The sequence below is a fragment of the Carlito syrichta genome, unplaced genomic scaffold (assembly GCF_000164805.1).
Source record: "Carlito syrichta isolate Samal-C Ts95f unplaced genomic scaffold, Tarsius_syrichta-2.0.1 Scaffold314830, whole genome shotgun sequence".
NCBI lineage: Eukaryota > Metazoa > Chordata > Mammalia > Primates > Tarsiidae > Carlito > Carlito syrichta.
Window position 1 is genome coordinate 399609 of NW_007258926.1, and position 22768 is coordinate 422376.

Below are 22768 nucleotides of genomic sequence, written 5' to 3' on the forward strand. Positions count from 1 at the left end.
GGCTACTCGGAAGGCTGAGGCGGAAGGATCGCCGGAGCCCAGCAGGCAAGGCTGCGGTGGCCGGGAGCAGCCACTGCACTCCAGTCTGGGTGACTGAGTGAGACTCCAACTCAAAAAAAAAAAAAAAATGAATAAGAGAGAATGGCCGGGGTGGAAAGTGGGGCTCCCTGGCACTGCCACTTATTGGTTGTATGACCTTGGGTAAGTCACTTTACCTCTCTGAACTTCAGTTTCCTCATCTGTAAAGGATGTGGAAGAAAGAACATCTACCTCACAGCTTCGGTGAGGATCCAGTGAGATAATCCATTCAAAATTCTCAGCACATCGCCTGGACTGTAACCTGTGTGCCAAATGCTCTCTGTTCTGTTTCATCGTTAGGGGATCTGGTGTTACTGGAGTCACTTACGGAACGCAGAGTGGAGATTACTGCCATTTTACAGATGAGGACACCTGAGGCCAAGGACCTTCCTTCACGGGTCAGACAGCAAATAGGCAGCAGACCATAAGGTCGCTCAGGAAGTGGGCCAAAAGCCTGAGTTTCCAACTCACGTTCACTGCACGCCATCTACCGACCAAGGCCAGGAAGTGGTCCGAGACATGAAAAGCTGTGCAGCTTCCAGGACGTGGAAGGATGCAGGCTCACCTCCAGAGCTCAGATGAGAGTTACCAGTGGACTCTCCCTAGGAGGTGAGATTGGTGTCTGGTAACCATCCTTCCCCTATCCCGCCGAGGCTGAGCTGATCCAGATATCCGAGACTCAGAGAGTCCACCTCTGACATTATTCAGTTTGGAAAATGGAGATCTGACTGTACGTCCTGTGGCAACTAAGGTCCCAGACAAAAATCATTTGACTGTATGGCCCATATCTGATTCAGTGAGGGCAGCAAAGGGCTTCCTGAAGCAGCCAGCTGGCGTGAGCTGGCCACCTGGCTGTCTTGGAGGTGAGGGGGCTGGTCAGAGAGGGAAGCCTCCTGAGCTCTGCTTACCATGGTGGTTGATATGGTCTCTGTGGTGATGGAGGGAGTAGTTGTCAAAAACTCCTTCCCTGCCGGGGTACTCCCATCAACCTGCTGGCCAGAGAGGGAGTCATCAGAGACAGAGAGCCAGATACATCTGCAGCATCTGGCACCTGGGCTCACGGCATTCCCTGTCACAAAGTGACATCGCTGGCGGCAGGCCACATACAGACCGAATTACAGAGGAGCCTCACAGGCCTTCCGCTTCATCTCAACCATTTTATTGGACAAAGACAAAACAATCCCAGACAATTTGGCAAATTTTATCCAAATTTCAGTGTACATAACCTTTCACCTAGCAATCACTAGGAATTTACTCTTTGGATAGAAACTTGGAAAGGTTTGCCAAGAAGTATGAACAAGCAGCCCTGGTCATGTACTGCATAAGACCAAAACCACCACAGGCCCACCAGTGGCAGATGGCAAAATAAGTTAGGATTCCCCTCCCAAACAAGACTAGGAAGAGGAATGGGTCTATCCAGGTCAACAAGGAGTGATCGCCACAATAATTATCACAAAAGAAAGGTGGTATGTAAAAGAGAATCACTGCTTTGTGTAAAAATTTTAAGTATGTAGAGATGTAGATATCTGTGTCAGAATAGGCATAAATCATCTTCTGACAGGTAGCATAAGGAAAAATCCATTGGTTTGAATTTTGTAGCTGTAAACTTCCTTGTTTTGCCATGGTGTCAATAGGGTTACTAGGCTATGGGATTTAGGGCCATTTTTAGTTTCTCCATAATTTAAAAAAAAACAAACACAAAACACATGTTACTAAAACAAAGTAGGCCAGAGAGGAAAGGCAGCTTGCTAAGGTCACACAGCTCATCAGGACTCAGAGTACTGAACTGTGGTAGGCAGCCTCAGAGCCCCTAGTATCACGAGAAAAGAGGGAGAAAAAATTCTGGCAATAAGAGTTGCCCATGTTGTGTTGATTTCTGCCCTTTTTCAGATCTTGAGACAAAGAATGGTCTCAGGTCAAAAAGCCCTCAGCACTATAGCTCTTTTGACCAGGAAAAACTAACAGGGCATCTAGCAGACCCATAACTTTAATGTTCAAAGTTTAAAGACCACAAAAGGAATGTAGGGAATGCACATCAAGTAGCGCACCTGTGTCTATTCACAGACTACTTTCTTAAGGTGCTGAGTATGTTTCATCCTGTTGTGTTTTTCACTTTGTTCATTTTACCAATCTGATATGGAACCCCTATGCACAAAAAAATGACCCAAGATGAGCTGTTTTGACTAAAGCTGGATCGGGATCGCTCCCTCCTTCTCTCCCCAGGTGGCCTCTGGGATACCTCACGAAATCTCTCCAACTCCTCCAAGCAACCTGAAAGCCAAGGTCCTGATCCACGAGTCACCAGTTCCCCCAATACTCCCAGGAGGAAGTGGGAGACAAGATGGCTCTTACTTTATAGACGGGTCCATTGAGACTTTAAGAGGTATGCTCTGCCCAGGACAAGAATCTACTTACCCTCTCGCTACACCCCACGCCCACTCCCAGAGCTCAGGGAGGACACTGGGACCCAGAAAAGCATCAGGATTAAGATGGGGATTCTGAGGAAGCCTAGGTGAGGACTGGCCAAAGGGCTCAGGGTACATCGGAAGGCACAGGTTACCTGGGTGTTATCCACAGTGCTGACTCTGGTCTGCAGTACAGCCTCTGGTTCAATCTTCTTTCTAATGGCTAGACTGCTGACAGTCATGGTTTCTGTTTTCACAGGCTGTAGGGGGATGAAGGAGAACATTCCATAACTCAAGCCCTGGCATGACTCCTGCTCACAGGCAACTGTGGTGTGGGGTCAGCAGGTCATCTCCTGCTCCCACAGCTGGCCAAGTCTCTGGAAGGGTATGCAGGACAAGGCAAAAGAGGCATAGTTGTGATGGCATAGACAACAGCCAGGGGACAGTCAGACCACCACCTACTCCCAGGGGGCCTGTCCACGCCTCTGCACCACACAATCTCATGATGGCTATATGCCGTTTTTCTAGATGACCGTTAGAAGAGTATCTACTATTCCATGAATACACGTGGTGCCAGGCCCCACTCTAAGTGTTTTCCTTATATGCATAATGTCACTGAATCCTGAAGGACTTCCAGGGTTAGGCCACCACCTCCCGGCTGCCTCAGCTAAACCCTTCTTCAGAGCAAGAGCGGCACATGCTTGGAGGACTACAGGAGCCAGACAGGAGATGCATGTGGATGAAGTGGGCTCCTTGAGGACTGGGCTGGAGTAGAGAGAATGTGGGATCCTACTCGGGTTTGGCCAATTGTGACCATGGCCTCTGAGTGACGGTCTCATTTTTTTTTAACGGTATAAGAATAACCAGGATTTTATATTCAATGTCCTGATTTTTAAATCAGAGTCAAAGAAACACATCTGCTGGCCAGTTTACAGCCTCTACTATAGAAGTCTTAAGTAATCAGTTTCTTCTGAGTCCTCCACTGGGCCTAGTTCATGGCTATAGTTATTATTAACATGTGTGAATTGAATGAATGAATGAAAGTCAGTTTATTGTCGGTTGGAGGGATAGTGGTGAGGAAGATTTTTTTTTTTGGAGTTGGAAATCTCACTCTGTTACTCAGGCTGGAGTGCAGTGGCATAATCATAGCTTACTGCAGTCTCAAATTCCTGGGCTCAAGCAATACACTGCCTCAGCCTCCTGAGTAGTTGGGATTACAGGCACAAGCCAACATGTCAAAGGAGGTGGATTCTTATAGATGATTGTAACCCTGCAATCTAGCCATTCATTCAATTAATCATCTGTTAGTGCCTAGTATATGCCAGGCCTAAAGGAGCTGCCACCTGGTGAGAGCAGACCTGTCAGTCACTGACCTGACCACTTTGCCAGAGCAGAGCCATCACAGAGCAAGGGGACTGTGGGGGGCAATGCTTCTGCCCAGGGTGGTCAGGAAAGCCTTTGCTAGGGAACTTACATCTGAACTTTGTCCTGGAACATGATTAAGGCTGCAAGGTACAGAAAGGGAGAAAACCCTTCTACCAGAGATTACAGCATGGAGTGAGAGTCCAGAGTGGATGAGCTTGTATTTCAGAGCCTGGAACACAGAGGGAAGGAGAGTGTAGAAGGTAGGCTGGGGCTAGAAGAGATGAAGGGTAAAGAAATGACACGAACAGAGATATGTTTTAGAAAGCTCCCTCGCAGTTCCGCAGAGGGCCACAGAGCAGAGGCCCAGACACATTCTGTCCCTCCACAATGATCATATTTTCTCTTCTTCAGGAGTTTCTACCACCACCCTGAGACCCCAGGGCCAAGTGGACTTAAACTACTGTCCCTTCCACAGGAAGCCCAGGCCTCAGGGATCCAGCCTGGGCCTGGGTCAGGAAAAATCATTCAACTTTCAGACCAGGCCGCAGCAGTCCCCAAGAGTCCAGACACATGCTACCTGCAGGTGCCATGCAACACAGGCAAAGGAGGAGGACTGCCTGTCATTGCCTCAGCAAGCAATGGGGTCACAGGGTTAAACACCAAGGAGCACGTGTTAGGGGTAAACCGACACGGCGAACATGCGAGCACAGAACCATGCTGTTCTACAGGGGGCAGTCATGCAACACAAGACAGCTTCGGGCTGCAGGCTGGCTGCTCAGTCTTCTCGGGTGGCCCAGGGCCCTTTGAGCATGCAGTGCCCGGTGGGCCCAGGTCTCAATGAAGCTCCACTGTACCTCAAACTGGGGCATATCCGGGGTGGAGCAGGCCCCTCGATCCGGACTGTCTTCAATGCCCCCAGACTCATCGTCCTGGCTGGGGGCCCCTTTGTTGAGATCCCGGGAGAACACCAGGCCCTCTGTTTCGGAGTCGCTTTTGTCTCTGTCAAGCTCAGGCAGGCTGCGGGAGAAGTCTTCGAAGGCGCTGCCATGGTAGTCGCCAATGACCGTGAAGTCTACCTCAGCCTCCAGGCTGGACGTGGAGCTGACCGTGATGCTGGAACACTTGCGCTCAATGGCCAGGTGGTTGTCCTTCAGGAACACTGCGTCCCTCTCCTGGTCCTGATCCTCATCTCCTGTGTCACTCTCTGGGGCCCGGGGTCGTGGTGGTTTGACTTTCTCCTCCGAGCCCTCCCTCAGCCCTGCTCTCTATGGCCAGATAAAATCAAAGAAATGGGGATGTGGGGAGGGAGAGAGAGAGAAAAAGAGAAATAAAGATGGTGAATGACAGAAGAAGGCTTGGGGCTGTGTTGACGTCCTGACGGAGGAGCAGATCAGGAAACAAAAACACCCCCAGGAAAGGTTCCTTGAAATCAATTACAAGCTTTAAAAAAAGAAAAAAGTCCCAAGAGTAGGGATGCTCCTTTCTGAGGGTCTCACACCAATGGCAAAAGCAAGTAGAAAGCAAATATCCTGCCAGTGAACCCTGGACAGGAGGCTCCATCCAAGGCTTGGATCTGGGAGCCTATAAGAAGCAGCACTGTGCAAAAGGCAAGGATGGAAGCCCAGATGCCAGGCTCATCCGTGCAGGCAGGCGTTGAGAAACAGAAACTCAGGAGGGAGACGCAGGGATTCAGGGAAACCCAGGAAGGGAAGGCAGAAAGGCTGGAGCCAAGAGCTTGGAGGAAGAAAGAGGAAGCCAACACAGTTTGTCAATTCCACTGAGTCTCCGTGGGGGGCTGGTGGTCAGCATCAACTAGAGAGAGGAACATTACAGAGTCAGGGCCTTTGGCCACAAGCTTCCTGGGAGCTGAGTACTGTGCCAGTTCCACCCTGAGCTCCATGAGTGGACCACAGTAGGTCAGGAAGAGAAGGTTCTGGCCCCATCAGTGTAATTGACAACAGCAGGCCAAGGCAATGCCTGGGGGAACCAGCAACTCTTGTCCGACATACATACCTCTCAACTGGCCTGTCAGGGATTAGAAACCACACAAATCTTTTTTGGCTGGCTCATGGCATTCTTTTTTAAGACCAATCTAACACCCAGGAAACATTTTTAAAGAACTTGGCTTCAGGTTCAAGGGATTCAGTGTGCTTGGCGATTCACTTGCTCAACGAGCCTTCCTTTGGCCAGTTTCTGGAAGGCTGAGCTGTGTGAAGAATGCATTCCAGACAAGCCAGAGTTGAGCAGCCACAAGAGGTGCTGCCAGAGCGGGTGTGAGTCTAAGGAGGTGATGTATCCTGGCCAGGTGAGGATGACTGGGTCATTGGGGCACAGAGGACTGCAGAGACCTGAGGGCCTGAGGGGCTGGCAACTCTCAGGTACCCCCCCTTCCCAGGGGTGTTCGCTGCTAAGCTGCTGAAGTGCTTCTCTTCCCTGACCGCATCTTCGGATTTGTTCTGGATTAGAGAAGACAGTTAGTCTTAAGGAGGCAGAAGGAAACGCGGCACTGGGACTGAGAGGGAACCAGAAGGAAAGGATGGAAACCTCCGGACTGGCAGCTTCCCCAAGGCAGGAGAAACAGGGACGGGAAAGGATGAAGAAAGATGGCTGACAAGCCAAGCAAGATAGGTAGGAACCCAGCAGGTGGGAGCAGCAAGGCAAAGCAAGTGTGTAATTAGCTGGCAGTGGTGCCACCTTCTCCATGGAGGTTGTGTGACCCTCTGGGCATCAGGTCACACCAAAAGCTGAGGGTCTCTGTGACCAAGCTAACGTGGGCAGGCAGATGAGCCCATCATTTGGCCTGAGCTGCACCCAGGCCTGTCTAGGGATGAGAACTCACAGGAATGGGTAAGCAGCCTCTGGTTGCAGTAATGAAACATGCTTCTAGGAGCTACACAGCATGCGGCCAGCCCCCACGGGTGGGGAGTAGTGGTCAGGGTGGGGCTCACATGGCCAGTTACCCCAGCAGCTTCCTCCAGCGTGGTTTCACAGCCTGAATCGGGGGACGCGAGCTCTAGTTCCGTGCATCCATCCTGGTGAGGTGCAGTAGAAATGCCCTCGCCAAAGTGTTTGGTAGCCAGAGGCATCCCCAAAGAACGCATGGCTTTGGGGCTGGTAAGGTCCCCCAGGGGCTGGAGTTGGATGAAGCCCAGGTCTAAAAGCTTACTCCGCTGTTGCTCTACCTGTCCCATGGGGGTTTCTGAAGACAAGTCATTTGGAAGGGCTCTTGTTTCACCCTGACTCACTCGGCGAGTTTCAGCTCCATGGGTCTCAAATATTCGAATTTTGTTGGCCACCGAGGTCTTGCTAATATCTTCCAGGGAACCCTTTTGGCCTCCAGCCTGGAAAAACGTCATCTCCTTTTGTTTCCCCAAAGGGAACACCAACCCCAGGGGCATGGCTCCCTCAGCTTCTTCAGGGACAGCTCTGGGCTTTCTGCGAGTGACAGGAGGTAGCTTGCGCTCACCTCCTGTGTCAGGGGGCAAAACCAACCCCACTTGGTCCTTGGGCTCTGGATTCTCTTTAGGAAGATGGACATGTCTGAGAAATACAGGGGACAGTTCTCTAAAGGGGTCACTAAGCTCCGAAGGCTCCCATGACCCATGAGAGGCTGGGCCTGGGGAAGTGTCCAGCAGAGTCTCCGCATGACCAGGGGAGGCTGGCAGGGGAATGACCACCTCCATGTGAAGAAACGCTGAGGCTTGGCGGTCCTCCCTCTCAGGGCCTCCCTTTTGGGTGTGAGCTACTTCCCTCTCTTTGGGTAGGAGGTTGCCTCTGCCTGGTTTGACTGGCTTCCTGACATTTGGCGGGATGGCCCACGGAAGGGCGTAGGCCTGGCCGTCTGGAGGCACACCCCCTTCCCTGTGAGGTGACTGGCTCTTCACACCTGCCGAGAGACTCTTCTCTGTTTTTCCCAACCGGTCTCCACTCATGGGGGCTTCTGTCTCTTCAGCTGCACTGGCTGATGGGTAGACAAATTCTCCTTCCACCCCCAACTGGGCTACTTCCCAGTCTTCAGCTAATGTCTGTGACAGAAGTCCCTTTAGGTCACCTGGTCTTCTGTGATTCTTGGAGGGCCCTGCTCCTTCCTCTGAGGAAGTTGTGGGGCCTTCATCCTCATTCTCGCCGGAAGCTGTGGCAGAAGCTCTCAGTTCTGAGGAATTCTGCTCTGGGCTGGTCTCATCTCCAGATCGGGCATCCAGGGGCTCTTCTCTCACCTCCAGGGGTGGAGGGAGGACTTGGTCTTCTAAGTCTTTCTCTCCATAGTTTAAATAGAAGCTACTCTCTACAAAGGAGGTATCGGTTTCATCACTTGAGTCGGCTCTGGCTTCTGCGTGGGCTGGATCCAACAGAAACGACTGGAGTCCTCCCTTGTCAGAGGCTGGAGAGGAAATGTCCACCTCTGCTGGCTTGGTCCCTGGGGCAGTAGGCCTCCTGCAAGTCGGGAGCTCTGTCAGGCTCTTCCTCTGCTCTGTCCAGTCCTCTAGCCCATCTGGGATGTGGCAGCTCCTGGTGGTCACCTGCCTGGTGTCCACCCTGAGTCCAGAGCCTTCAAGGAGCTTTTCAGCCAGTGTGCAGCCAGCAGCCAGGACAGTCTCCCCTGGGCCTTCCCTGACCCCAGGGCCTTCCTCCCACAGTGGCTCAAAATCTTCAGGACTTGCAATCATCCTCCCTTGTTGCTGGGTGTTTGCTCTTCTGGTTCCCACCACTTCTTCTGTGGCCACTTCAACTCTGAACTTGTCCACCAGTACGTCTACCTTGGAGAGTCTGCCATTAGCAAGGATGTCAGCAAGGCCTGCCTCACTTTCTTCCTGCTGCGTGGTGGCCACTCTTAGGAGACAGAGTTCTTCTGGCCTAGTGTACTTTCTTTCTATAAATACCCAATGCTCTGAACCCTGCGTTTCAATTGGAGCAAGAAGAGTTAACATGAAATATCAGGTACCAGAAGAATGGGTCACTTTTTCCCTCTGTAAGAAGGGACCAATCTATGACTGAAAGATTTGGCTCTGGGACAGAGTGTCCCCAGAACTGGCTGGGGAGAAAAGAAGGCATGCCAATGCCAGCCATTCTCATCACGGATATTCTGCCCATAAGACACTCAACAAATCACTGTCCGACTCTCCTCAGCCACTGCCCCCAACTTGATGAAATGGGATAGGGTCTTGCACCCTCCCCATGTTAGCCATAGGGAAATGGAAATCCATGGAGGGGTTAGGACGCTTCCCCTTCCTCCTTTAAGAATATCACTGCCATTATCAGAGGGAAAAGTAGCTTACATCACATGGAATCTTTGAATATTAGAGCTGAAAGAACTCTCAAGACATTATCCAGTATAATCTTCTCACTGTATAAGTGGGGAAACTGAGACCTAGATAAGGTCAGTGACCCATCCAAGGTCACAGTTAGTTGATGGTAGAGTCAGAAAAGGAATGTCTGATTTTTTGAGGCCTGAGTCTTTGCTGACTTACTTCACAACCTTGGAACATGGGTGCTAACTGTGATCTAACACCAAGTTGAGGGGAAACACTGAGTTAAGCTCCACAGGCCATAGCCTGAAATCTGACCTTTCATCAAGAGATTCTAAGAAGAAAACAGATTAGTAGTGAAGATACCAAATGGCCAGGTTAGTGCCAGTCACCACAATGACTTAGACAGCTTGAACATTGTGGGGTTCAATACAAAAGAAATAAATACCAAAGCCTATCCTGGCAGGATTCTGACAAAACTCACAGGAAGAGTAAAAAGGACTTCTCAGAATGCATCAAAGAAGGGAGAGGTCTAGAGATCCAAGCATCATCCTGGGCCAAAGCACCGGAGTGTGCACTGTTGAAGAGTCTGTGCATGGCCTCGACCTCCCCCAAGAGTTCTTTGAACACTGCATGAGAGGGAATGATAGACTTCCAGAAGCATTAGAAAAGTAGGAAGTCTACTGGGTTTTCATTCTTGTGGCCACAGAATACTTTCTTTCCATAAAATCTTAATGGAAATCTAATATGTGATACAAATACAGAGCTGTCCTGATGCAGTTGGGGGTGTGGGCTGCCCTAGTGCCCTAAAGCACCTCCCTCCTCTGAAATCACTGTCCTGACTAGAGCCCCTCATGATACAGATATGGAAGGTAAGAACTGGAGAAGGTGAACACTTTGCCCAAGGTTGCACAGTGAGCTAGCAGCAGAGGCAGGCCTAGAACCCGTTCTCTGACTCCAAGTTCTGGCAAATGTGCCCTTTTCACCCTATTATAACTGTCTCCATGGGAAGATATACCAAAATTGCTCCTGGCAACCAACAGGGAAGGTCTGTGTGACCTTGGGCTCCTTTTCAGGTTTGACTTGGTGAGAAGTCTGTCAATCCCACCCAACTGGAAGTCTATTAGATACCATAAGATCTGAAGGACTTTGAAGGTGCAAGAGAATACTATAAACTCCTTTTCCTCCCACTCCATTTTAGTAAAATCTCCCTGATTATCTGGGAATTGGGTCTCATTAAAAGAATCTTGTCAATGGGAGAGATAAAAGGAAGGGGAAAGTCCAGGTGAAGACTGGAGCCGGGTCCTGAGCTTTTACTTCAGGTTGTCAAGTCTTTAGGACCACAGCACTTGAAGTATCCCAAAGGGAAGCACTTGAAGCACTTTAAAAGCCCACAGAAGTCAGATCTCTTCTCTGATCTCCTTGGAAAGCAGGTTCCTTCAACTGCTTCCATTTCAGCGAGGACCGAAATCAGCAGCCTGGCAATGATGGCCACAGTTAGCCAATGAAGCCCTTTCTGGAACATTTCTGCCCCAATTCCAGGTAGCAACTAGGCTAGATAAGCAGGGGCCGGTGAATGAAAAGAAAGATTCTGCAAGGAGAAAAGGAAACATGGTAACATTTAGTTACTATGTGCCAGGCAATGCCAGCCCTTTGTCTAAGTTATGAAATTCCATCCAAGTGGCAACCTATGAAGCAGGTATTGTTATCCTTATTTCAGGAAATGAAACTGAGGCTCCCCCAGGGGAGGGAACTTGAGCAAGAACACAAGAGTGGGCAGCGGGAGAAGTAACAGAGGTATGTAAGGTTCTGAAGAGGAAAAGAAGAGAGAGAAACGTCACTGGCAATAAAGCACTGATGGAGCCTCACCTGGCCCGATGGGGCTAGTCTAAACGTCGTGCTGATCCAGTTCACAAGGTGGGGTCACGCTAGGGTAGCCCCAGATCGTGGCAGCCCTGCAGCCACTCTTTCCCCTAAGCCAGGGCGCTTCAGTGCCTTGCTCAGAGCGCCCCCTGCCATGAGCTTGGGGCACTGCAGCCAGAGAAGCTGCGCGGCAGAAGCCGGGGGAGGCAAAGCCAGTTCTCCCACACAAGCCTTAAGGAAGAAACTGCACTGGCTCCGGGCTCTTCAGGCCCCACGCGGAGCTCTGGGTTGTATTTTGGGTCCTGCCCTTTGCAGCAGGAGGGGGTCCAGAGGGAGGAGCCCTCTAGAAGCCATGTCCTGGGAGAAACCGAGAGGAGAATCGCAGTTTCCAGGAGGAGGTCACAGAGCAGATCTGTGGGCGAAACAAGGTGCAGGCAGCTGATTTTAAAGGCAGGTTTCAATTCAGCATGAAAACTCGCCAACAGCTGATCGATGGCTGCCATCGAGGACAGCGAGTGCAGGGTGGAAGGGCCAGGTGGATGGCCTGCTGGGAACTGGCGAAGGGTGTGTGTTGGGGGCTCTGCTCTCAGTACAGACACCAGTTCTTGGTGTGCTCCAGGGCATCACTGTGTACCTCACCTCGGGGTGCTGTTGACTCCTGTCTGACTTTCCTCAAGAGAGTGTGATAGTTTTTATTTTATGTTAAGGAAAAGTTCATGGAGTAGAAGTATGATTTATGCTTTACCACTTACGTAGCTCACTCGTGTCTTTCTTAAAGTCCCAGCACATTGGCAGCAGCTACAAACATTTCCTCTGAGAACTGAGAAAAGCATATGCCCTCACACATACAGGGCCGACAGAGGAGGCTCAGTAATCAGGGAGGAGGAATTTTTGCCCAGATGATCGGCCAAGAACCTTCCAGCCCTGACAGTCTATGAAATCCCAGCAAAAAAAGGGATGCAGCCCCTGCCGCCTGTGCCTGAATCCCACATCCAGCATCCATGCAGGGCCACAGGAAGTGCCAAGAGCCCTCTCCTTACTGCCATCTTGGGCACAGAAGCAGTGTCCTCTTCATGAGAACTCTTGCCTGACCACTATCTCTCAACTCCAAGGCTAAGCCTTAGAGAAAAGTATCCACATTTGCCTGCCTGGAGACCCTGACGGACCAAACTCCAAGGGAGCTTAGAGAAGACAAGGGCAGAAAATGAGTGGAGTGCCATGCCCTCACTAGCCATTGCTAGACCTTATCCAGGTTTCAGAGACTGGACCTTGGCGCAGAAGGCAGTTATGTGCCATGACCCCAATCCCAAGCTTAGAAGTCAGAGGCTGCATCTAGAGTCACCTGATTCACCATGGCCTGAGAGAAGATCATTTCTGCTTCCCTTCAAAGCCAGGGCTGTTCTATCTTCCCAGAATGGCTGCAGTCCTGTCTCTCCTGAGAAACAATAAATGAGGAAGGGGCTGGCTCTTTATAGATTCCAGGATAGCGACATTTGCTTGTCATAGCATGGGCTACCCATTGCTCCCATCTGCATGGCAGAATCTGGTCCATTCCCCTCACCCCAGAGAAAGGGTTTTCTTAAGACCATAGAGGGTGGTTCTGAGTGGGTGAAAAGCCCCAGGAAGAAGGGGCAGGGAAGGGTGAAGACAGTAACCTCAGGAGATGCTGCGAGGATTTTCTGAGTGAACACTTCCAAGCCTGTGGCTGCTCCAGGCTCAGGCACCAAGTCCTGCTGAGAGATGTCCTGGGTCCTCTGGGACTGCAGGGGAGGCCCAGGGTGGAGGAAAGGGAAGGAGGGAGGAAGGGGAGACAGAGACAGGAAGAGAGGGAGAGAGAGAAAGTAGGAGAGAGATACACACATACACAATTCGTAAACAGCCCAGCTCTGCAAGTCCCCACATCTTTAGGTCTTGTGGATGAAGCCAGGAGGGAGCCACTCTGTGGGGTAAGACAGAGAGGGACTGCCCTCTGAGCCATTTAGGGAAGAGAGGCCTACGGTCAGCTGCCAGCCAGTGTTGTGGCTTTGGGTCCTTCCCCCACGGCCTGGCCACTCATTCATGAGTTTCTGGAGCCATACCATCTGGATTCTAAGCCTTTCCTGGATTATTTGGCTTAGCCTATGGTTTGATTCTGCAGTTTGGTCTCGGCCCCCTTTAAAAAGTTACCTTTGAAACTAAAACTTGGATTTGGCAAAGGGGAATAATTATTAGAGTTTTCACTGTTTTCTCCTTGGCCCAGATGAGGTCCAACAATACACGAGGAAGCTACGAGGAATTCTAGTTAATATGGGATAGCTGCGGGATGTTCCCCATAAAGCCTATAATCAGATCAGGGATTCTAGTCACCATCAGCAATAGACCCATGACTGTCTAGCATTTTCCAGTTGACCAAGTGCTTTTACCTTCATTATTTCACTTTGCCTTCCCAACAACCCTATGGAATGGTATGTCTGATCCTCCCCACTTCATAGATGGACTAGACCAAAAGGCTCAGAAAGGTGAGCCAAGGACCCAGCCAATCCTTGTCTATGGCACCTCTCCATCTCCCAAATCTTCAAATGCCCCAAATGCCAAGGGGACCTTAAGTCAGTTCTAAATGGTCCATTGCTCCAATGCAGGCTTCTGTACCAAAATTCTGTCCAGCAGTAGACTACACTTCTTGGGGCCGAGTGGAATAGGAGGTGCAACAGCCGCCACCTTTGAATATTGACCCATCTTCTACCAATTTCAGCAGTCACCAGCAGGCAGGGCACACACCCCAAGTCAGTCTGCCCTGAGACACTCCAGCACTCCAGGTCCCAGCTCACCAGGGTTCATCCTTCCCTTCTCTTCTGGAGTCTGACTCTTTCAGCAGCCTCTGCATTCCTCCCCACCCACCTTCAGGTCGAGACTGGCCAGTCCCACATCAGGACTGATTAGAGGCATCTCTGGAGGGCAAGAGGCGAGTGTGAGGGGGTGCTGTTCGCTGGATCACTAGCTCCGCCACCCAGTTCAAGGTCTTGCTTGTGCCCGAGGTGACAAGAGGTCCCAGTGTTTGCCCTCCCTCCATGACACTAGACATAAAGATCCCTGAAGGCATCCTCCTTTTGTGACTCCCTAGCAGGGCACTCCCACAGTAGCTGTCTCTGAGCTTATGCCTTACTAGGCAAAGTCCTCTGTTACCCAGCAGTCCAGGTCACGGGAGCACTGACTTAATCAGATGCTCCGCTCATTAGATCACACTGCATCACCAAGTTCTGCTCACACAACTGACTCTATATCTGGTCTTTACATTATTTGGTCTTGCTCCTGGGCAGCTGTGACTTGATGGCAAATGCAAGAGCCCGAGGTACAAGGAAATTGGGTCCTCTTTGATCAGCTGTAACACTGAATGTGTCCTTCCTCTTTTTGGGTCTCAGTGCCCCTATCTGTAAAGTGAGGGTTCCAAGGGTTCCAAGGGTTCTCCCAACTACAAGAAGATGCTGATTCGAAGGCAACCTCCTGTCTGAAAAAGTCCCAGACTCTCAACACGAAACAACAAATAATTCATATTGAGCACTGAGGAACTCTGTTGGCCCTTCCACATGCATTGTGTCACTTGATCTTCAGGACATGTCTACAAAGTAGGTACTCTATTATCACTACCTAATGAGAGGTTAAGTAGCAAGCCCAAAGGCATCCAGCTAGCTGGCAGGGGAGCCAGAATTCAAACCCAGGCAGTGTAATGGAGTTTGAGACCAGTAAGCAACACCTAAGCATCAACTGAGGTAAACATTACCAAGATTTAGCAAGGGTGAAAAATAATAGCTTGGGAGTAGAAATATAGAAATTCCCCAAACCTTAACCTCGTCTCTTTTACAATTAAGAAAACCCCCACTTTCCACTCTGAAAGGCAAGAACCTTTTCAGAAGCCTCAGAAGCAGGTCTGGTCTGTGTGGAGGACACCCTCCCCTCTGGTGGGAGCCAAGGGCCCTCCCACAGGGGAACCACTCCCCGACCCATGTTTTCGCAGTAGGTACAAAAGGGTCTGATTGCCGGATGGAGCTGCCAATTCTCAAAGCTTCGTGTGTGTGAGAACTGCCTTGGACACTTAAAATGTGGATTCCAGGGCTCTTCCTCCAAATACCTGATTCAGTAGGTCTGAGGTGGGACCCTGGAACCTGCATTTTTAACAAGCATCCCTTCCCCATTACACTCTGGCTGATGGAAGGGGAGTACACCACACCACAATGATTCTTGAGATTTCAGGCTTCAGGGCGGGCCCTGGGTCCCAGGATTCCAAGAATTAGAAAGCCTGTCTCCCTCAGCCAACCCACCACCCTATCCAACCCCACCACCCCTAGACAGCAATGGGGAAGCATATTGGTGGGGGGAATGAGTGTAAGTCAGTATGTGGCAAACCCCCAATGCATCCTTATCCAAGGCCTTAATGAGGGGTTCGGGGTGAGACCTACCTCGTTGGCTTTCTCAGGGGTGCCCTTAGGGGAGGCAGAGGCAGGCGAAGAGGGCAGTCTGCGCTCCCGCTCCCAGTCACGATCCCGGTGGATCAGTTTGCTGTTGGGTTCCTTCAGGGCCCTCTTGAGCTCATTGATGCTGGCCTGGTGCTTCAGCAAGACGTCCTCTGGCTTGTCTAAGAACTAGGGATGGATGGAGGTGGCGGTGTTAGGGAGCAACTCCAAGGGAGGGATATAGGGTGCAGGAATGATGGCAATGGTTGCCACCACCACCCTCCACCAGCAAAATGAATCCTGTCCCAACCCTGTCTCACCCTTCCAGCAGTCCCAAGAGCCAAATAGGGAAAGAGATCAGCCCCAACATGTGCACATACCGAGGCACAAAGCACTTAAGATAAAAAAGAGGAGACTTCCAGTCAAGCCACCTTCTCTTCTCCCCTGCCTGGCTCCCTGGCCTCTGAATACCCAACTCCACCCAAATCCCACAAGTCCAAGTGAGTTTCCTTTGGTACTATGGGCCCAGTCTTAGCCACAGAGGTGAACTCCCTCTGGTCACAACCAAGGCATTGCAGGCAGCATGTGCCAGCATGAGAAATCATTGATCCCATTCACTGGGCTGCTCTGGCTCATTCACTGGCTTCCTGGGTTCCTCCTGGATCCTGGTGCTTCCCTTCTGACTAAGACTTGGACCACTGTGTTTAGCAGGATGTCCAGTCTAGGCCCCTCCTAGCCTAACAAGCACAACTGCTCAGACTCTGTGGAAGCCGAGAGTATGGATTCTCCTCAGGCCAGGGACACCCATCCAGATGAATGGGTCCTGCTCCCACACTAGGGGCCAGGGGCCAGGAAAAGATTGTGTTCAGCCGTCTCTGCTGTGAACCACTACCTTCCCCAAGCAGCCTAGATCTTCAGATACCTTTTGAGTACTACTGGCTCACCAACAGCAGACAGGATGGAATACAACCAGATAGAGAAACTAGGATGCTTCGGGATGTTCAGGAAGACTAGGAGAATAGGAGACCAGGAAGAAGAGCGATGAGTCCCAAGGCTGGGTACAAGAATTGAGCCAGGTAAGTTGGAATCATAGGTGTGTCCCCCATCAAATCATCAAGTCTGAGGTCAAGCCAGTGCTGCATGACAGGGGAATTTGCCTAGGTCAAGTGAAAACAAGCTTTTGTAGAGGAGCTAGCAGTGACTTGCCAAAGCTGTTTATCTGTGTGCTTCTGGGGCAGAGCAGGCAGGCTGGCAGCCCAAGGACCCTTATCTGCAAGGCTGTCTGAGGACTCATGTTAACTCAATTCAGGACAAGAAATGGACATGCTCAGCTTATTAAAGTCAGATCAGGTGGTTCAGGAAGAACCACTGGAAGGTAAGCTTACCCTTAGACAAAGGTAGAAACTTCCCGGACTCATCTCTGGCATCCAAAAACCCATCATGGTTGACTCCTAAGCAAGCTAGAAAGGAAACCAAACCCACCAGCCTCCTGCTACCCCTCCAGCCACCTCTGTACCTCAGGCATCCCTTCCTAAAGCTGACGTGCCCTCAGGATAAAATGTCTGTCTGAGAAGCTGAACCTGATGGAGTCTGCACAGGATGTGGGCTTGGGCTGCGATGGGTGGTGAGTCCCAATCCAAAATGTGGCTTGTGAACTTCCACCCCAAACCTACTCCACTGGCTCTGTGGGCATGTCATGTTCCCGAAGGCTGTCAGGAGCAGTGAGACCCTAGGATTCTCAAGGGTTAAAAGCCTTAGGGACACCTAGTCTGAATGCCTTGTTGTGCAGATGGGGGATGGGACCCAAAGGGACTTTCCCAAGACCTTCAAAGAGTCAGTGGCAGAACTGAGGTTGAAACCCAGACCTGGACTCCAAGGCCAGACCTTTTTTTATGTCCCAGCCTCTGGCCCTTTCCCTCAGCAGCGCAAGGACAAACCCACTTCTCTTGGAGTTAAGGTTCAAATGGAGAGTTGGAGACTGAGAAGAAAGAAAGAAAGAACACAGAAGGAAGAAGTTGAGGGAAGCAGTAAATGGGAAAAAGAAAAGGAAAGGAAGAGAAATGGAGAGAAGGTCTTGGCAGAGCTGAGCAGCAGGGGATCCGGTCAGGGACTGGGATCTGAGCAGACACAAATATGCTGAGGTTCCTCCCTCCCTGCCCCAGTCCCCACCCCCACATCTGGTTGCCAATAGATACAAAAAGAAGCTTGGGGCGAGGACACAGGGGACACAGATGAGATGGAGGTGTGACCAAACAGTGCTGTGGGGAAGGAGATGAGCTCAATGAAAGCACAGGTTGCCCTGGAAGAGCTGGTGGGCACAGCTAGGCTGGTCAGCCGGTGAGCTGCAAGCATGGAGGACCAGGTGGTCTGGAGAGGTGCCATGTGAAGCTAGGTGAAAGGCAGTAGGGGTGAAGAGGGAGGAAGAGGTGGCTGGTTGGGGTGGCGGAGAGTCTGAGCAGGGAGCTCGAGAGATGAGCTTAACAAGGGGAGAGGTGCAAGGGTGACTGGGGAGGGGGATGGACAGGGAGCAGAGATGTAGTGGAAGCTGAGATGGTGCTGGGGTTGAGAGCCTGTGATGGACTATGAGATGGTGACAGATGAGCTGGGGACATGATGGCTGGGTAGGGAGGACGGGGCCCATGCAGTACCTCCTGCTTGTGTCTTGGCGTGGTTTCCTGCTCCGGCTAGCGGGACATGGTAGGAGGGAAAGGTCAGTAGAGCAAATGGATTAGAGATACCCTGATGGTCAAGGTCCCGCAAGGAGCCCAGAGCACTTATATTCCACCAAGCAATGGAGGCCAGGGAAGCTGGATGGGCCACCAGCAGGGCAGTGAGGTGGTCAGAAGGAGCTGCAGGGCATGAAGCGGGAGCTGCCCCAGGAAGGCAAAGAAAGGGACTAGAGGGAGAGTGGGCAGAGCTGTGCCCAGCAGATGGGTGTGTGATGTGGTTTTGCGCCTCTCTGCTTCTTGCTGTCAGTGGACATGTTTAGGACCAGGTAGAACTGCACAAGGTAGAACTGCATGATGGGAAAGAAAACCCTGCCTCACAACTACTCCAAGGGGAGCTAGCCCTTGCCTGTGTGTATGCACCTGTTGTGTGCTGCTTGTGTGTCCATGTGAGGACTGTATATGCCTATGTGTAGATGCACGTGAGGCTGAGGCTACACAATCCTGATGACGTGTGCACACAGATATGAGGGGCGTGTGTGTGTGTGTAGCTGAGAGGGGCAGGGGCAGCAGAAAGGGGACACATTTGGACCTCACACTTGTGAAGGTCCCTGCCACACCTGATCATGCTCATGAGGAGAAAGGGGGCAGGACAGAGCTAGATCATATCAAAGGGGCAAATTAGCTGTGTGCAACAGGAGGCCTGAGTCCTCTAGGGGACAGGATGCCCCTCTGGTAAAACAGGGCAAAAGTGGGGAAGATTACAGGGCAGGCATCCCCACTGCCCATCCCCACCCCCACCCTGGGATGTCCAGGTACTGAGCATGGCCCAATGTCAAGAGCCTGGCCATGAGGTGCCAGTTAGCAAGAGTGCTGGGCCACAGCTGGGGGCACATGAAGGCCAAGGTCGAGGCTAACCTTGAATTACGTTCCTGATCCCCAGGGCAGAGGGTGTGAGAAAGTCAGGCTCCTACCTTTAGCTCCTTGATCTTGGTGGGGGTCCTGACCTCTCCCTCCTCAGTCTCTGACCGCCGTCCCCTAGACTCGCCATCCTCTTCCTGCTTGTCTCCGTCAGGCCCTGTGTCATGGTTCTCGCTGACTGAGGCTGGGCGGGAGAACTCTGCTGAAGTGGGCAGAGATGGCCAGGTGACCATGTGAAACATCTCCTGGTGAACAGACAGGGAGCCCGCCCAGCCACTGGCCAAGCATTCCTGGAGTGGAGCCAGCTCTTCCACACCCAACCCATTGCTCTGAGGAGTGAAGCAGCCTGTCCTGGTCACAAGGCCAGTGAGTGACAGAGCTGCCTCCCAGCCTGGTTCTATACCACTTGAGTCTGGGTTCAACTCTCAGATCCACCTCTTCTTAGCTGCGTGACTGTGGCAAGCTACACAATCTCTCTGGGCCTTGCTTTCCTCATCTATAAGCAGTGCCTACTTCAGAAAGTTGAGCTGAGAAACAAACGGATGTGTGTGAGTATGTAGAAGGGTGGCTGGACGGGTGAGCCTCTGGTCAATGGCAGCCTGGAAGTGTATTTTGCTGTGGCAATTGCGGTAGAACACTCATCTGACCACTCCTTAGCAATACACAGATGTCAAGAGATTAGTTTTTATGAGTGAAAGTCAAAGTTCTAAAGTTTGCGAATGGTTTGCCTTCTTTATAACTTAGGGAGAATTCAAGGGTGTCCCTGCAACAACATCTTTCTCACTCACTGGCATTCCAAAATACCTTTCTGAATAGGGAAGGAAGGGGTAGAATTCTAGACTTCACACCCGGTGCTGGGCATAATCTGACCATGCCCATGACTGCGTCTTGGTGGAAAATAGGCTGAAAAACACTGAATTAAAATAAGCAGAGCTCAGATTATCCTTGGGGTTGGCCTAGATTTTAAAAAGAGAATAATTATCCTTTCTATCCATATATATTCACTTTGCAAAGCATACCCATGCATACACATATTTCATTTGGCTTGTGCAGTACTCTGTGCTGCTAGCTAGACCGAGAATTACTATTCCTATTCTATACAGAGAATAAATTGAGACCTCAAGAAGGGAAAAACACACTTTCAGTATGTCAGTACAAGGACTGAGGCTCCTGGCTTAGAGTCCAGGCTTCTGCTCCTTCCCTGATGAGCTTTACCAACTCTGGGCTGACCTGTTCTGTACCCCCAAAGGCTGGGTTTCATTTGATCTCTGACATAATAATAGAAGCTACAGGGAAGGGACAGAAGATGGCCCAGATCTTCCTTTCCCCTTGTGTAAACCTCAGTTCTCAGTCCTCTCTCTACCCAGGGAGAATAAGAAGCTTCCTTGGCCTCAGATGGACCCTGCAGAACTCTACACCCTTCAAACATGGACAAGAATCCTGAAACAGGTCTCACTTTCATACCCTAAGAAAAGTATCAGACTCTCTTGATCACCTGGCAAACTCCTAGATATCCTTCAGAACCCTGCCCAGCTGTCACCCTCTCTGCAAAGCCCGTTCTGCCCCTCCTAGACAGAATTCTTCCCTCCTCAAGGCTGTTCTGCATCCTGCACGTCTCTCTCATTGCTTGAACCACATTAAATGCTTACAAACCTACTCTTCTGAGAGCACCTCGAGGGAAAGGGCCATACTTGTTCATTATGAACACTATACCCAGGACCTGACAAAGGCCTGGCACACATATGTGTGTATGGGAGTATTCCCAGTGTGTCTGGGTATCTACTGTCCCCTCACCCAGGCCTCACTTCCCCCCTCTAAACCACCCTCTCTACAAACCTAGAAGCAATAATGGGTATAACTTATTAAGGTCCTATTATAGGCCATGAATAGTCTTGCATGTTTTTTAGACATTGTCTCATTTAATTCTCCCTACAACACAATAAAGTAGGTATTATTTACTTTGCAGAAGAGGAAAGAGGCTCAAAGGAGTTAAGTGAGTTGCCCAGTCTCCCACTCATCCACTCAGATATTTATGAACACTTCCTGTGTGTCAAGGCCAACACTGGAACTCAAATCTGCCTAACCCTGAATCTCCCCAGAGCCTGTGTGACTTGTGAATGTCACCTATAAACTCCAGTGTGTATACCTTGAGGAGAGACTTGGGCCCTGAGGGATGCTGATTTAGTATGTCTGGGGCAGGGCCTGGGAATCTTTGTGTGTAACCATCTCACAGATGATTCTGATGCTGACATAATGTGTAGACACATTCTGAGAAGCCCTAGTCTGCTTGGTACAGAACAATGTAGGGCCAGGTCTCATTGACATTAAGGGTACCTGCCAGTCCAACAGAAATAGGGGCAATGGAGAATGCCATGTGGCTAGATTGTCAATCGGTCCAGAGCCCAGTGGAACCAAGAGAATGACCAAGAATAATGCCTGGGCCTCTAGACAGATCCACAGTGCAATCACAAGCACCATTTTCCTGGTATGAAAATCTGTGGATTGCTAAGGGCAGGGGGCCAGAAAACCATATGACTGAACCTGGGCTCCCTGAGTCATGGGAATCTAGAGAGTGGCAGAGTCAAGTCCCAAATGGGAGAGCTGCTCAGGTTCCAGCAGTGGTCTCAGGCTGCCACACCTGGTGCATATGAACTTGGGATGTGTCCACCACCTTCACTGCTCACTCTGCAGAATCTCACATGTCTCCTCCCTCCCTTCCCTCACCTCCAGTCTGGGCCGTACCTCCATCAAGGCTGCGGGACATCGTGTACCGTTTGCTGGAGGAACGCTCAAAGAAGGGTGCGGGCCGGTCGATGAGGGCACTGGCCTGGCGGGTCTGTGCCTGGGTCCTCCCACTATACCGGAACTTGGAGCCCATCACCAGGAAGCCCTTGGGTGGGGGCTCAGGGGACACCAGCCTGCAGCAGAGAGATGGAGGTTAGGAGAGAGATCAGACCTGCACTGCCAGGCCCAAGGCTAGACCACAGCTGGCCTTTCACCCCACGGCCCCACCAACTACAACATCTCAAAGTGGTCCAGGAAGGGAGACAATGGGAGGGAAGGGCTTTCCTAGAATCCTCATCAATTCCTCCCACTGCTCCCCTCTACACACATGACCTCTGACTCATCATTACTCTATCTGGGCTCAGACTCACCGGAAGAACGTGTGATGCTCGATGCAGACCTTCCACAGTCTCTTGGCTGACCGGTGGTTTGGGAGCTTAAAGCCAATTGTACTCTCAAACTGCTCATACTGGAAAATCAAGAAAGGTGGGTTAGAGGAAGAGGCTGGGCCCATTCTCACCATCAGGCCATCCTCTCTGAACCTCTTTTCAGGCATGTGCAACTTTGGCCTGTTCATTCACTGGATCCGTAAGGTTGACTGAACACATACGCTGTGACAGGTCAGTGCTGATGCTAGCAACACCATGAAGACCAAGACAGAAGATTCTAGTGGGGGGGGTTCAGATAATAAATAAGTAAACAAGATAACTGCAGATACTGATAAGGGCTATGAGGGGAATGAAGGGAGATGTGTGGTGTGGCAGGACCATTAGGTAGGCGTGGAGGTTGGTGCCATCTCAGGGTGACTGGATGATGCCCCTAAACAGGTGATCTGGAGCTGAGATCTGAAGGATGTGAAAGAACAGGCTACATGAGAAGTAAGGGACTAGGGAGAGTTTCATGCGGAGGAAATACAAGATGCAAAGCACTGAGGTGGGAAAGAACTTGACTTACTTGGCCGGGCTCGGTGGCTCAGCCTGTAATCCCAGCACTTTGGGAGGCCAAGGCGAGTG

General features: G+C 51.0%; 1 protein-coding gene across 1 annotated transcript in view; it reads right to left on the minus strand.

Annotated features, from left to right (window-relative positions):
* The window catches only part of EPB41L1 (erythrocyte membrane protein band 4.1 like 1), a 123264-nt gene that overhangs the window by 14533 nt on the left and 85963 nt on the right, over window positions 1-22768 (minus strand). Inside the window, exons 12-19 of the mRNA XM_021705928.1 lie at window positions 22127-22224; window positions 21714-21889; window positions 19025-19173; window positions 18033-18068; window positions 15391-15573; window positions 4703-5113; window positions 2639-2743; window positions 987-1067 (exon numbers count right to left, since the gene is read on the minus strand). Coding sequence (XP_021561603.1) covers window positions 987-1067; window positions 2639-2743; window positions 4703-5113; window positions 15391-15573; window positions 18033-18068; window positions 19025-19173; window positions 21714-21889; window positions 22127-22224 — 1239 coding nt within the window. The remainder of the gene's footprint in view (window positions 1-986; window positions 1068-2638; window positions 2744-4702; window positions 5114-15390; window positions 15574-18032; window positions 18069-19024; window positions 19174-21713; window positions 21890-22126; window positions 22225-22768) is intronic.